The 16,461-nt window shown below is 38.2% G+C and overlaps 1 protein-coding gene and 1 pseudogene across 2 annotated transcripts in view; both read left to right on the forward strand.

Moving 5' to 3' along the window:
- Nucleotides 1-8,149, forward strand: part of LOC107596305 (aspartyl aminopeptidase-like) — an 8,385-nt gene extending 236 nt beyond the window's left edge. For both annotated transcript variants that reach the window (XM_016286997.1, XM_016286996.1), the window contains exons 2-15: nucleotides 497-587; nucleotides 934-1,022; nucleotides 1,965-2,078; nucleotides 2,254-2,379; nucleotides 2,513-2,637; nucleotides 2,741-2,825; nucleotides 3,874-3,981; nucleotides 4,359-4,436; nucleotides 4,552-4,632; nucleotides 4,734-4,894; nucleotides 5,461-5,500; nucleotides 5,601-5,702; nucleotides 6,229-6,396; nucleotides 7,860-8,149. In XM_016286997.1, the coding sequence (XP_016142483.1) occupies nucleotides 506-587; nucleotides 934-1,022; nucleotides 1,965-2,078; nucleotides 2,254-2,379; nucleotides 2,513-2,637; nucleotides 2,741-2,825; nucleotides 3,874-3,981; nucleotides 4,359-4,436; nucleotides 4,552-4,632; nucleotides 4,734-4,894; nucleotides 5,461-5,500; nucleotides 5,601-5,702; nucleotides 6,229-6,396; nucleotides 7,860-7,910 (1,410 nt within the window). In that variant the 5' untranslated portion in view covers nucleotides 497-505 and the 3' untranslated portion in view covers nucleotides 7,911-8,149. The remainder of the gene's footprint in view (nucleotides 1-496; nucleotides 588-933; nucleotides 1,023-1,964; nucleotides 2,079-2,253; nucleotides 2,380-2,512; nucleotides 2,638-2,740; nucleotides 2,826-3,873; nucleotides 3,982-4,358; nucleotides 4,437-4,551; nucleotides 4,633-4,733; nucleotides 4,895-5,460; nucleotides 5,501-5,600; nucleotides 5,703-6,228; nucleotides 6,397-7,859) is intronic.
- Nucleotides 8,150-8,217: 68 nt separating this feature from the next.
- Nucleotides 8,218-16,461, forward strand: part of LOC107596322 (receptor-type tyrosine-protein phosphatase-like N) — a 20,735-nt pseudogene continuing 12,491 nt past the window's right edge.

Raw genomic sequence — 16,461 nt, forward strand, 5'->3', positions numbered from 1 at the left:
GTGTGTGTATGAGAGAGTGAGAGAGAGAGAGAGAGAGAGTGTGAGTGAGTGTGTGTACTGGTTTATATATCCTGGTGGGGACTTAAACCTGAGACTCATAGGGACTTGTGTCACGGTGGGGACCTAAATTGTGGTCGCCACGGGTACAAAAGCTTATAAACCATACAGAATGAAGTTTTGTGAAAATCTAAAAATGCAGAAAGTTTCCAGTGAGGTTTAGTGTGTGTGTGTGTGTGTGTGTGTGTGTGTGTGTGTGTGTGTGTGTGTGTGTGAGAGTGAGTGAGTGAGTGTGTGTGTATTTGTATTTGATGTCGTTTCTCAAATATTCACGTCATGTGCTTTTACTAAAGCATGATAATAAAAATCTCCGAGACAAGAATACAGCTGGTTTCACGCGGTCACTAATACAGTTGTTGATCTGAAATAGTATCTGTACATATGACTAGCTGCTTTCTCTGTCTGTGCTTATATTTATTGTTTCTTGTATGTTTTACAGTCTTTCATCATGAAAAGCTCCAAAGAAGCTGTGCAGGCTGCTGCCAAAGGGTTTCTTAATTTTGTCAATAAGGGAGTTTCACCTTACCATGGTAAGAATGACATGGGATTGAAATGCTGTATATTGAGCTGCAAGCCATGACAATGTAAATTGCATTGAAATGCATAAATTCTACTCTTTTTAGAGTTTGAGCTACACTTTGTCGATAATAAGATTACCCAGCTTTACAGACTTACTAGGTATGGGTCTTGGACATTGTTCTTCCCTGGCTGATACTCCAGATATGGACAATAGATCTTGATCTAGACTTTGAAAGAATGTTCTTTCACAGGTTTTGTAATGTTTTGTAAGCATTGTACTGGAACGTGCATGAGATTAATTTTGTGTTACTTTACACTTCGTATATCTAACGTCTACTTTCCTCCTTTGTCTCGCAGTGGTGGAGGAGTGTAAATCTCGCCTGCTGAAGGCTGGTTTTACTGAGCTCAAGGAGGCTGAGCATTGGGACATTAAACCTGCCAGTAAGGTGTGCGTGTTCTTTAATCTTAACTTATTTCAAAAATGAAAATTTGCTTTAAATCCAACATGTAGATGAGTTTGTTTCTTCATCAGAACAGATTTGGAGAAATGTAGCATCACATCACTTGATCACCAATGAATCCTCTGCAGTGGATAAAAACATCACAATAATCCACATGACTCCAATCCATCAATTACGCTTGTGAATTGAAAAGATGCGTGTTTGTAAGAATCAAATTCGTCATTGAGTCATTTTAACTTTAAACGGTCACTTCTATACAAAATACGAGTCTATAATCCATAATAAAGCATCTTCCAGTGAAAAGTTCATCACCTGTTGTCCTCTCACATCAAAATCCACCAACATGTTTAGAACTGTTTTAGACTGTTTTCACAGTGCTTGATTTGTGCATATTTCTCTCCTCATTCAGATGAGACCACTTTTAAACTGGAGAAAGCAATATTACGGATGGAGGACTCGATTTTAAGTTGAAAACGTTGTAAGGATGCATTTGTTTCTCACAAACATGCAGCTTTTCACTTCACAAGACATTAACTGATGAACTCGTTGATAGTCGTGTTGATTACTTGTGATGTTTTTATCAGCTGTTTTGACTCATTCTGATGGCACCCATTCACTGCGGAGGATCTATTAGTGAGCAAGTGAAGTTTCTTCAAATCTGTTCTGATGAAAAAACAACTTCTACATCCTAAATGGCCTGAGGGTGAATAGATTTGCATTAAATTTGGATGAACTATTCCTTTAATGAACTCCTACAGCTGGGGGAATGACTTTTAAAGGTGCATATTATAAAAAATAATCATAAAATATCTTTGGCCATATGTAGCTTAGTCTGTTATTTCTATACAGAATGAGAAACAACTCGGTGCTGCTCATATTAAAATAAATATATTTTCACTCTATTCACTGTAATCTTTTTCTTTCCAGTACTTTGTTACCAGGAATTACTCCACCATTATTGCTTTTGCTGTCGGTGGTCTCTACAAGCCTGGAAATGGTTTTTCCATGATCGGGGCTCATACGGACAGTCCATGTCTGAGGGTGAGAAGAAAAGACACAAGATGCTCTGTGATGCTTTAATATAGATGAAATATCATCAGTTCTCTGAGTGTTCAATAGCTGTGTACAGTAATTACATTATAGCTGTTTTCCACATGAATGAAAATAGCGGATGTATGCAGGTGTCATTCATAATTTCTTGTGCACGTGTGCTTAGGTAAAGCCACGCTCTAAGAAGACAAAGTTAGGCTTCTTGCAGATAGGAGTGGAGTGTTATGGAGGAGGAATCTGGAACACTTGGTTTGATCGTGACCTGACCATCGCAGGTCGTGTAATGGTTAAGGTAAGCCTCTGTGATGTGTGTATTCCTCTGTGATACAGAAATGTAAAACATACCCAGGTTCCTTTGAATCCTTCGTTGTTAATGAATAACACTCACTTTTACAAGAGTTGTCTGTTTGTATATTTTTGTACAGAGTGAAGGGAAGCTTGTGCAGCGTCTGGTTCATGTTCCCCGTCCCATCCTCAGGATCCCCCACCTGGCCATTCACCTGCAGAGAGACATCAATGACTCCTTTGGACCTAACAAGGAAAACCACCTGTAAGCACTTATTTATGCATTGGAAAGGACAGATGGAGGTATGGGACACATGTGGATAATCATGCTGGAATGCTGATATTTTTTATTTCTGTGTCTGTTTTAGAGCACCTGTGCTGGCCACTGCCATACAGGAGGAGCTGGAAACAGGATCTGCCTCCTCTGGAGATGCCTGCAATGCAACATCTGTTGTAAGATCACACAAATGAATGGTTTAGGTGTACAAAAACACTACAAGTTGAAGTATGTGCTTTCTGTGGAACCAAATGATAATTAGTAATGGTGCACTGATCAGGAAATTTTAGGCTGATATCAAAAACCGATATTTTAACACCGTGATCGTCATCCAATATTGATCTGATGTTTTACAAAGACCATCTTACTACACCTTATTTATTCTGCAACATAATGCATCACACAGTAAAATAGGGATGCACCGATATTAAAAGGATAGTTCGCTCACAAAATTCTGTCATCATTTACTCACTCACATGTCGTTCATCTTCGAAACAGAAATGAAGATATATATAAAAAAAATCATTCCATCAAAGCTTCAAAAAGTTCATAAAGGCTGTAAAAGTAATCCAAATTAATCCAACAGTTTACGCCAAGAGACATGATTGCTTTATATGATGAACAGATTTATTTTGGGCTTTTGTTCACAAATAAACATTGATCAGTGCACATAAGAACAAACCCTGATAGGTTCTTGAGGAAGCTCAAACATGCTTGCGTGACATGTGAGAACAAACCTCATTGGTTCTCGCACACCAAGCAAGAACGGTTCGTAACTGATGACAGAATTTTCATGTTTGGGCAAAAAAATCCCTTTAAAATTCTGGCCAATACAATGAGCTGATAATTATTTTCCTGTTCTAATCAATATTAAAATTCTTTAAATCATAAATTCAGTTGTTGAAGAATGCTACAAATGTATTTAGCCACCACAGCTTTATAATACACAGTATAAAAAACTGATAATTAAAGATTTGCTAAAAATTGCATTTAAGATTGTTATTAAAACATTCATATTTTTAAAGATTCAGTTTAAGCAAATGTTAGATAATGGCAAAAGCAGTCTAAATGTAAAAACAAGGTACGTGAGCATGCACAATAAAATATTGACTGTTTTCCGATCACAGGTCTAAGACAAATATCAATTGATAACAATAGGTAACCAATCCTTACTAAAAATAAAATGTTTTATGAACACTTCTGTAATTATTTTGCTGTGTTAAGGCAGAGAAGCATCACCCTGCGCTGATCCAGATGCTGTGTGGACATCTCGGGGTCGAGCCAAATGCTTTACTGGACTTTGAGCTCTGTCTGGCAGACACGCAGCCTGGTGTAAGTCTCTTTGTCTTGTTGGACAAATACCCAAAAGATTTCAGTTTTGCTTTCTAGTCTTTTTCTTTTTTTGAACTTTTGCACAAAATTGTGCTGACATAAAGAGGATTAGTATGCAGGGTACATTTGTGCTCAGCAAAGAGGATTTCTGTTATTTTTACCTGACTGAAGAAAAGCCTTTAAATGTAAGACTGGGACTACCAGCAGAATGAAACATTACTTTAGAGAATCTCGAAGGAACAAGACTTAAGAGCTCTAATAGCTCTCATTTCCATATGATTTACACATAAAATAACTGTCAGAGCGTCAGCAGTGGGTTCTCACCGGGGCTTTTTAACTGATTATCATGAGTTTTGACATGGTTTTGTGCTCTGCAGGCACTAGGAGGTGTCTATGAAGAATTCATCTTCTCTCCTCGTCTGGACAACCTGCACAGTTGTTTCTGTGCTCTCACGGTACGCCTGAACACAGAGAGCAACATCTTATTAAATATTCAGTCATTCACCCACTCAAAAATTATCTGAGGACTGATGATGAATAATTAATACATAATTATGTCCTCTCTCCCAGGCTCTCATGGACTCCAGCACACCTGATTCTCTAGCAAAAGATCCAAACATCCGTGTGGTTACTCTATATGACAACGAAGAGGTGAGACAACAAAAGCAAATATTATGAACAAATGTCAATTCTGAATCCATCTGTGTCTAGTCTCCTCATCCAAATAATTTGGCTTTTTTATTTATCAATAGGTGGGGTCTGAGAGCGCTCAGGGAGCTCAGTCTAACCTGACTGAGTTGATTCTGCGGCGTCTTGCTTCGACCCTTGACAATCTGACCGCCTTTCAGGAGGCAGTGCCACTGTCCTACATGATCAGTGCGGACATGGCACATGCTGCACACCCTAACTACCAGTCAGTCTGTCACAATGGCAGCTTGTTTGTTTCTATGGTAACACTTAAATTAGCAGGTTTCTTTTCCTGGTACAATGTGTCATCATTGTGGTGACACCAGAATTTTTGGTTTTGTTTTAATAACAATCAAATTTCCCAGTCATGAGAAACACCTGGGAATATCAAAAATTTTAAAGTAGTTATTTTCAGTCTTGGGAAAATGAAATTCATGGAGTCATGGGGATTTTGTGTATATATATATATATATATATATATATATATATATATATATATATATATATATATATATATATACACACACACACACAACTATTCAAAAGCTTGGGGTCAGTGAGTTTTTAAGAAAAAAAATTGGCTTACATTAAATGTATTAATTGGATCAAAAGTAACAGTAATGACTTTTACATTGTTACAAAAAAATCTGTTTCAAATAAATAATTTGAAACAAATTTATTGTGGTTTCCACAAAAACATTAAGCAGTACAATTGTTTTCAACACTGATAGTAATGTTGAAAACAATGTGCATAGTAATGTATGATATACAAATGTATGATTCTCCTTACAGGGAGAAACATGAGGAAAATCACAGGCCTGCTTTTCATAAGGTAACAAACACACACACCAGCACCTCCTCAATGAATCATTCATGAAGACCTCAGCAGATCCCAATCGGCTAAATCTCTCACATTGTGTGTCCTGGATCAGGGTCCAGTCATAAAGTTTAACAGTAACCAGCGCTATGCTACCACTGCTGTAACTGCTGCCATATTACGAGAGATTGCTGGAAAAGTGGGCGTACCTCTACAGGTAGACATTCCCCCCCTCCCTTATATTTCATTACATCCTGCTTCACCATCTGTCCTTCCCAAGAATCTTCTGCCATATAAACCAGTTAAAGTGATCCTCATTATCTAAGCTAAAATTAGCATCACTGTTCTGAAGAAGTGAAATCCAAGACAAGGAAATTGATTACTATTGTGTGGTTTGGTTTTTTTGGTAGGCATTTAGAGTGTTTGTTGATGTTTGTGTATATCAAGATAATATGATCTGTCTACAAACCATCTAGCAACAGGTTGCTCACAAGACCGTGTGGGATTTATAAACAGAAGAGTGTAGCAGAGGAAAAAGATCGATCTCGGGGAAAAAAAAGAAAATCTTGCTTTGGTCACCAGGACACCATAACCCCTCTTTGTATACACAATTAAAACTGATAGAAATTAGCTCTCTTTTATCTGTGTGGAATGGACATTGATATTACAAACAGTATGATATGTTACTGTTTCGTCAAGTAAAAGCTCCTTTTTTTAAATTTATTTATTTATTTTTTACACAGGATGTGATGGTTAGGAATGACTGTCCATGTGGAACAACGATTGGGCCGATTTTAGCAGCTCGTTTAGGAATGGCAGTTCTTGATCTCGGGGCACCTCAACTTGCCATGCACTCCATTCGTGAAATGTGCTGCACAACGGGAGTTCTCCAGACCACCACCCTCTTTAAGGTAAATTTACAAACAATTTTTAAAAGGCCCGTCATTTTTGACCAGGAACACCAAATTAAGTAAAGGATTTTCAGCACAGCACAAGTGTTAAATAAGTAGTTAAAAAATTAAACGTGTTATTTTACTTTGAATTTGTAATTTATTTTAATGTCATTTTCTAATCTGTATGACTTTGACATGGAACACAGGAGAAGTTGGCAAAAAATCAGCATCATATTTAGTTTTTGGTGAAGTTATTTTATATATTAAAAAGATCCAACACATAAGAATGATTTTAAAGCCTCATGCTCCATTCGTTGTAACTGTGTAGAAAGGAGTGACCAGTACAGTTTTTCAATTTCAACTTTTCTGTATCATGGAAAAAGAAACAACATGAGGATGAATGTTTGGGTGAACTGTACCTTTAAAGGGGTCATATGATGTTTTTTTTAAGATCATTATTTGGTGTAAAAGAATATGTTGACATGCTTTAATGTTCAAAAAACACATTATTTTTCAAATACTGTACATTATTGTAGGTCCTATACGCCCCGCCTCTCTCAAACGCTCCGTTTTCTACAAAATCCCTCCTTCCGACAAGCGCAGTCTGCTCTGATTGGCCAGCTGACCCAGTGCATTGTGATTGGCCGAACACCGCAAGCACTCGTCGGAAATGTAACGCCCCTTACCATAATCGCGAGCTTCATCTTTCAGAATAAATGTAAAGACGGAGCCTGAAAGGGGAACAGAGTCACGTGACAGACACAGTGAATGAAGCTGGTATGTGTTTGCAGTACACAAGCCACGGTTAAGACAGCTGACTCCACTGTGATGTGACCCTGTCTCTCTCTCTCGCTCACTCTCTCACACACACGATGTACAATACTCTGCATTTGAACAGTCAATAGCAAATACTTAAACTAATAACAAAACAGTAGCTGATTCAGAAGCGCCAGATTGTCATAGCAAAGTCAGAATTACCTCCTCTCCTAGGTTCACGAAACGGTCGTCCATAAAATGCATTGCTGTTCTGTTGTAAGTAATCTTAAAGATTCCTAAATGCATCTACTTTCTGGAAGGCCAAATAAAGTGCTTTTGCTTTCGCCTAGAAACACACAGCGTCTCCCTGACATGGCTGCTTCAACACTTACTGCAGTTACTGAAACCACGCCTTCTTTCTTTGCGTGCACATTTGGGTGGCATTATGCAAATATTTCCACATAGTGAGGTAGATATGTGGGGGCGTGTTAGAACAAGTCGTTTTATGGGGGCGTGGCAGAGTCTTAACTTTGATAAAGAATATCTCTTTGGTTTTGAGACTTTAGTCTTTGCAACTTCAGGGATCTTATCTATGCACAATCAGCTTGTAACACTCCAAAGAGAAAGGAAAACTTGAAATCGCATTATATGACCCCTTTAAGGATTGTCTTATGAATGTTTGCCAAGTCTGTTTTGGGTTGTTCTAACTGTGTTATAATATGCAGGGCTTCTTTGAGCACTTCCCCTTTATAAGAAGCACAGTAACTGTGGACTAGACTGTGAGAGGGACTCACCAGAACCACACAGATGGGATTCATGGACGTCATTAATAGGGAAATCAATATCACTTTTTCCACTTTCATTCATTTTGACATCATATCCATCACTGCCATCTGTCTATTTGTTTACAAATTCATTTATCACTTGGTGAGTTTGCACACTCATATACTGTGGCACTTGAGAAGTGTTGCCATACACTCTACTTTGTGAAGTTGTTAATAAAACCAATAAACTTGTGCCCTGTTTTCATGTCTTCCATTAATGCTATTTTCTGAGCATGTTATGTGCCTTGAAATTGTAAGCATGAAGTCCAAACCTCAGACCAGTAATGGCCATTATGATGTAATTTGTGTATTACTCAAAATAACTGCATTACTGTACTGATTGTCGTGCCCACTTTCCTGGTTTTCTGTCTGTCCGGTCCTCTCACCCCCTCCCTTCGAGAGCGCACTGGTGCTCCTTCTCGCAAACGCTCATCTTTATCGCACTCTTTACCCAAGTCTCGTGTTTCTGGAGTTTGGCACACGCGCAACATTACACTGGTCGCTATCATCTAAATATGTCGTAAACGAGGATAGAGAACAGAAGCCGAGGGAAGAAGAAACCGGCGCGTCTGTGGATGCGTGTCTGTTTGATATATACGGTACGTCAAGAGCACGAGCCACAGGTTAACTTCAGCTGAATGATGCATGATTCAGCTGCGGAAAATTATTAGTATTAAATACCAGCTGTTAGTATGGACGTCCCCTCCCCCTTACATCAAATGCATATGCAATATATACTTTAGAATTTTTTTTAACTTAAACGTTTACAATGTGGCATTTATCATCTATGGATGCATTACGAATAAGTAAAAACCGGTTATGTTCGGATTCTGATCACCTGTACGATCAGAAGTATGAACATGCATGTACATTTGTTACGTGCATTCAATAGAATTTTGTCAAAGAAAATCGTGTGTGCTTGCTGTAAATGTTGACGTCGATGAGATAAAACCTTGTCTGGGGTGGGATGAATGGCAGCTATTGAAAATAATGTTTCACTGTGGGAAATGTGCTTCATGTTTTCACTTATTTTCTTTAAGATGATGACAATAGTTCAATTAATATTTGAATTAATAGTATTCAATTAGTCTTATTATTCTAGCCTACATGTACTATTATAAAACTAACTTTGTGGTGATTAGTAATTAGTGAAATCGGGGGTTTATTGAGAATATTAGAAAGCCTTTTTGTATTTAAAGCTTTTAATACTTTAAAAATGTCTGAAGTGTGAAAAATGTCAATTTATTTACAGTATTTTGTCACGTGACCTGTCAGTGGTTGGTGGCTGCTGCCAGTGGCAGGTCACGTGACCTGTCAGTGGCTGGCTGGCAGTATGCCTTAACAAGATCCAGCGGCCCCCAGCCACTGGCAGGTCACATGACCTGTCAGTGGCAGCTCCTGCCAGCCAGTTGAAGATTGAATCCCCACTCTTCATAGACCCCGCGATAACGCAGCCTACACTGCCAGTCTAGTAGAAATGTATAACTCCACCGACGCGAGCTGCCATAGCTGTGTTGGGAAGAGTTAACACTGTTTTTATTCTGGTATACTATATGATTATTTAGTGTCATTAATTACTTATGCAGCGATAGTTTCAACAATTCAGCAATCATCTGCCTTCATGGACATTTTACGACTTTCATACACGGCCATAGTCCATTGCTGAGAGGTCTTGTTCTGCTGCTTGTGGAGTAAGAATTCAGCACCATGGACAGCGGAAGTAGTCAATCTGTAATAGCGCACAATGGGTCGATTTGGGAACAATTGCTTCAAATTGATTTGAAAGTTGATGGGGCGTATGAGTGCGAGGGGGGTCGGAGTGCATGTGTCTTAGAGAGATTGTATGTTCGCTTGTGCATTGCATTTGTATTAGCTCCTCTTCTGCAGGCTGACTCGCCACTGACTCGCCATCCCACGTCATTCTTATAACAGCCGTCACTGTGAGGGCACACATCACTCAGAAGCATACAGAACTCTATGGGAATGTCTTATAAAGCTTTGAGAGAGCTGTTGTGTAGGAAGGCGAACAGTATAAACATTGATTTGCATGTGTCAAAGGTGGCAGAAGAGATTGTAATTGTTGGTTCCAGATTAAGAAAGGAATCTTGAGGGATGTGTTCAAGTGCTCCTCTCCTCTTGCCTCATATACAATCTCAGTAAGACTTTACATTTATTTTGATAGAAGAGGCGTACAGCAGACTGGAGCAGGAACTCCCACTCGTATAACCAACTTTCATCCCAATGATTCAATTATGTATGACGAGTTTGTCTGCCCAACTCTTAAGTGTGTGTATGTTTGAGGAAGCACAAGGGTACTGGAGGAAATGGAAGGTTGGCAGAGTGTGCAATATGCTTTCAAACAAACATGAGCAATTGTCCTATATATTGATATTGCACTTTTTACTTTCGGTTATTTGTCATTCTTTTGTGTAAACTCCATTAAGGAGCATTTTTACTGAGATGCAGATGGCAGTTGGAGCCACTCTTGCTTGTTTTATCTCGCACCATTCTGGCAAATCTTTACTAATGCTCGTTATGGTGGTTGGTCATTATTCCAAATCATTACTTGTTTGTTTCTATGGTGTTAAATTTACTGACAGTGTCTGATAATCTATTATATACACTGACATATGGTGCTGAAATTGTCAGTGTGCTGGTGGTCTGTATTTAGCGCTTTCTGGAACTGTAACTCATATCTATGGGATGTTTGTGATGCTTGAGCTAGTATAAATCTTGAAACAACCTGCTCACATATGAGGAGAGGGTCTGTGTTGGTCTATTTTGTCAGAAAAACAATTACCCTTTCATGCTCTCTCTTCTCTTTTTCTACTTCTCTCTTTCAAGGTTGTCTGTTTGATGAAGGCCTGTGCTCCAGTGGTCAGGTTTGCTGGGATGGTGAGTGCTGCCATATTTAATTTCAGATTTTGAACATTGTACAATGTTGCTCATTACTGGAAAAAAATTAACAATAATTATAAAACTTGCTGTATTGCCTCAAAGAGTCCCTGGAACATTTGTGTAATTATTGCACAACATAATAGCATCAGCACCATCCTTCAATCTTTTGTTTTACTTGGCTTTCATGCATCAGTCTTGTCCACCTTAATTGCCTTGCTTTATTATCATGCTGATAAATCTACTGACTTTATTACAAAAACAATTACTGTAATGATTATTGTGTGTAGGTTTGATCTCTGACTATGTTGTAGCTGTTAGTTAAAGCTGATGTGTGCAGTAGAGTGTGTAAAAAATCATTGACTGCACAGTAAACACTTACTTTCACCAGCACTTGGTCTAACCCAGTCAGTGTTCTTCAGCCGTTTCCATGGCAACTGTGACATCACACAACTTCACCCTCTGCGTAGTCTCTGTTTATGTCAAATAGAAGTAGAAAGAGCAAGGGTGAGAAAGAGATCCTCAGAGAAATGTTTATAATAACATGGTGTGTACTTTTAAATACATTAAATAAAAAGCTGCACAGTTTGAACTCAGCAGACCATGTCCACTTTCTATATTCCTTAAAGAGACAGGTTTCTATATGTGTGTTACAGATGAGCTGTACAGGGTGACTGCAGTTTTACTGGACAGACTGCAGTCATTACTGCAAACGCTTTTGAAGGATGGTGAGTTTCACATGGACATTTTAAGATGCTTCTTCAGTGCAGAATGAATTACTTAGCAGTTAGCACTCTTCCTCCTTGTACAAATAATGGTTGCCATAGAAACAACACAATGTAAACACAATGGGCAAAGAGACGATTCAACCACTGGCATGTGACAGAAAATCGTCCTCATGTTGCCACAGTAACCAAGGTCAAATGAATAAGTAAATATATACCTAAATGTACCAGAGTCAATGACATGATGCCCATTTTTTGTCTGGATCTATTCATTTAATAAAAAATATATTTAAAAAATGCAATTCATAGAAATGACAACCACTTCTAAGAATGTTTTTAGTTTCTTAATCTTCGTTTCTTTTTTTAAGGCATAAAAAGCTTTTTTAATTTTTAAAAAGAAAACCTTATGATGATATATCATAGAGAGCACTACTGCAGACAATTGTGAATCCTTACCTTGTGAAACTCTCGAAAAGCTTATTTTATGCAAAATATTGCTTATGTTTATTTTATATTTGTGCAATCATTAATCATTATTTATTTATTTAATTTTATTATTTAAGCTTTCAAAAAAAAAAAAAAAAAATATATATATATATATATACCTTGTATACATTTAAATATATATATATATATTAGTGGTGTCAAAATTAGCGCGTTAACGCAGGCGATTAATTTTTTCAGTTTAAAAACGCGTTAAAAATATTTAACGCAATTAACCCAGGGGCGGGGCTAGGGTTGGCCACCCCACTCACAACTGCTGCTTCTGTCACTTTTTCTCTTGACAAGTAGTGCATTTATTCAATCGCAGAACGACTGAGAACGGGAGACGTTTCTGACGCGCGCTCCACTTCACTTCAGCGCCAGGCGCGAGTCAAACGAGCGCGGAAACGGTACTGTGCTCGCAGCGCGTGCTCTTCATTTGCACGCACAAAGGCGCCGGCGCGCGCTATGGCTTGCATCCTGTCATATCAAAGCGCAAAATAAACTACGTGCATGCAATGCCGTGGTCAGTTAAGTCATGAAGTTACCAAAAAGGCAATTAAAGCTGCCTTAAAACTGTGCATGCATGTATATTTTATATGAGGCACATTTAAGAACATGTCTCTGAAATGGTTTTCAAAACTGTCACGGAGCAGCCCAGCGCTGTCTCGCTCATCTAACACAGTGGTTCCCAACCCTGGTCCTGGAGGCACCCCAACACTGCACGTTTTGCATGTCTCCTTAATCAAACACACCTGATTCAGATCATCAGCTCATTAGTAGCGACTCCAAGACCTGAAACTGGTGTGTCAGAGAAAGGAGACATGCAAAATGTGCAGTGTTGGGGTGCCTCCAGGACCAGGGTTGGGAACCACTGATCTAACACACCCGATTTAACTCGTCAGCTCATTAATAGACTTTAAGACCTGAAGTGGGTCAAAGAAATAGCAGCCAAAACAACCTAATAACCAGCTGCCGCAATGTCTATTAATCAGAGGACAAAGAAAAAAAAAAGAGGAAAAAATTACTTTTATAGCTTTAAGGATTCATCTATATTTAATTTAGAATTTAGTGTTTGATAATTTCAATTTCTGTATATTTCTGCTGAAGAGCATATAGGTAAATATTACATTCATTATAATAGGTTTATGTGAACATTGTTTTAAGTTCACTTAATATATATATATATATATATATATATATATAATGTATACAAGGTGTAAGGAAAATAATGTTATTACTTTTAGTAAGATGCAATGTTATTACTGGTCACCACAAATTACATTGTTAGAATCTAAAACAAATACAAGGAGATAACTTGATGCGTGTTTTAAACTAGATTTGTCTTATTCTTTTATCGTGGACATTCTTATTTTGTCATCTACAAACATTATAAGACTTTTTGGTTGCTCTGAGCTGATGTGAATTATTTTGCAGGATTAACATGGTAGGATGATGTCACCCAATCAATGATTAAGAAAGAGTTTAGCAAAGTTCCGAAAATCCTACTGTGTTCTGGGATAAAGAATGGCCCATCCACAGAGTAACACTTACAATTTTGCCATGTTATCACATTTCTCTCACTTTCCTTTTTCTTTCACTGCATTGATTCCTTCTGAATATTTCCATTATCAAAGATCTCGGAGTGGCCCTACAAACCAGCTCAAACCCAAACTGGTGCAGCCCTATATGGACTACATGATTGTCAATCCACCTCATTCATCTCTCCATATGCAGAGTCTGGATCCTTATAGTTACCAGCGAGTGAGAGCCCAAACACAAAGCCCTTTTGTTACACTGCACTGATTGTAGCTTGGAGCATTGGATACAGTCTACAACTACTTCGCTTTAATTCCAGCATCATGTCTTTTTGCCTTACAGTATGGTTACCAAGATGAAGAGGAGCGTTCTTTGAACCTGGTGGAGGGAGGCAGGTACTCACCGGCCTCCTCTCGCATTAGGGGAAATCCACCACTTCCTCCATCTCTATATAAAGATGATCAGCTTCTGCAGGATCTGATGACTCTGCTCCTTTCTTCACCGACACAGCCCACATCACGCCATCGTGTGGCAGCACCTCACTCCACCTCATCTTTTTTCCAGGATCTGGACTTCCTACTTGACTACAAGGACTATAACAAGGAATTATTTTCCCTGGATGAAAAGATCAACAGGAGCAAAAGAAAGGTCCTCAGAAGCATGGAGTGTTTTCTGGGCACAGTGGTAAGATAGTGTGGTAACACTTTAAAATAGGGAACACATATTCACTATTAACTAAGAGTTTTCCCTAAACAAACTCCTAATTTGCTGCTTATTAATAGTTAGTAAGGTAGTTGTTAAGTTTAGGTACAGGGTGGATTAAGGGATCTAAAATACGGTCATGCAGAATAAGGCATTACTATGTGCTTTATAAGTAATAATAAAAAGTCAGTATGTTAGTAATATGTATGCTAATAAGCAACTAATTAATAGCAACAATTGGTCCTTAAAATAAAATGTTACCAATAGTGTTAATGTTTATACTTTCAAAAATGTGTTCTGACTCCAGGACCCACTCAACAAAGTCTAAATGAGCTGCTCCTGCAGCATGGATTTGATCTAAACCACCTGAACCCTGAAGAGATTGAGCGTCTGTTCACTGTCCTTCAGCTCCTGCAAAACGAACCAACAAACAATCAGAGAAAATGTGAGCACCCTGAGATTTTGCTTTTTATAGAATATAAGTATACAACTCTAAAATATACACACCATATGGTTGGAGCTCCAAAAAATATGTCAAATAAACTGCTTCTTTTCATTCACTCAGCTGAAACAAACGATTCCTCTGTGTCTCCAAAAGTGGTGAGCATCAAAATGTTTCTGCTGTTAAGTGATTTAAGGCTGGGCTACTCTACCTGACTTTTAAATTCTGAATAGATTTAAAAAATATTAGACATCATTCACTTGACGACTTGTAAATTGTTACAGAGGAAAAACTGGACATCACGCCCTAAAATGAGTAAGGATCATGCACTACCAGACTTTGAGTTCATTCTGAAAACTAAACTCACACAGAAACAATTCTAGGAGACACATGACAAATGAAAACAAAATGTATCCAAAAATCGGCTCAAAATATCAAACATGTTTGATCCTGACGTCTGGATGGAATCATAGTCTGAAGCTAAAAACTGGAGTCTGTGCCCATCATACACTATGAAATTTACTGTGAAATCTGTCAGCTCTGCAGCCTGGCTTTGACTCGTTCAAACTGTAAATTGACACAAAAAAATCTGTACAAAAGTCGTGTTGAGTATTCCAGCATTTAGTAATATTACAAGGTTGGGTTAATCTCAATAGTAATGCTATATATTACCTGCAGGGGGCAGCAAGTGTAAACAAAAAATTACGAACATAAATTATATGTGGGAAATATGAGCCATGATTATGTGTGATTTGTTTTGTACTGTAGGTCTTTTATCTTTTAGGCCTCTTACCCAACATTAGTGTATCTCTGCACACAGTAATTTAGGTGCTTTAGTACTGCTGCAACATGATATCTTTTCCTCTCCCTTTCGGCCCAGTTACATCAATAATCATGGTTGGTTAGAAAATAAACAGACACTGCCTTATGGCCCTCCCAAAAGCATTTTAAAGAGAATAAGACAGAAAAGACTAGGAAGAGGAACATTATACACAAAATAATTTTTCCAAGTTGCAAATAAAACAAAGACTAATGAAGTACATTTTACAAGAAAATACTATTTCAGTTTTTCTACTTATAAAATTCCATGTTTAATTCAATGTGAATTAAACTTGTCATTTCTACACCGATTTTTTTTCAGTGTACATCATACATGGAACAATTTATTATCTGTAGGCAGTTAACCTGACATGGCATGTCTTATGTACTCTATCAGATGAAGATTATGGAGGGAGAGATGACCCATGTGGTGGAAAAGGCTTCTGCACAGGCTACAAATTCCTTCTTCCCTTCTCCATTCAACCCCGGGCCTGAAATCTCCCCTAAAGGGTCCCAAGGGGCCTCCCAGGATAACTACATCCCATTGAGTGCTAGTGTACTAGGGCCTGCATCTCTCAAACAAGAGGAAGGACGACTTGGCAAAGGAACCTTGAGTGTGAAACCAGGAAAGAATGAAACCAAGTTAAAGGAGGAATTTGGATACATTGTCACCAATCAGAGGTACAACTAACAGTTTAGACTGTTTGACCGAGTGTAGTCTATGTGAGTGTTCCATTTGTCTGAAAGTAAAGTAGTCATGTGGTATTGTTTTCAAAACACTACATTAACGAAGGACCTGGGGGCACACGTCAAACTGGCTATTCAGTGGAGAGTCTGTTTATGTGTTGTTTTCGTGAGTTCTGTGTTAGTTTGTGCTTGTGAAATTGTGTGTGCGTGT

This window comes from Sinocyclocheilus grahami, unplaced genomic scaffold (genome assembly GCF_001515645.1).
Source record: "Sinocyclocheilus grahami isolate Dianchi unplaced genomic scaffold, SAMN03320097.WGS_v1.1 scaffold217.1, whole genome shotgun sequence".
Classification (NCBI taxonomy): Eukaryota; Metazoa; Chordata; class Actinopteri; order Cypriniformes; family Cyprinidae; genus Sinocyclocheilus; species Sinocyclocheilus grahami.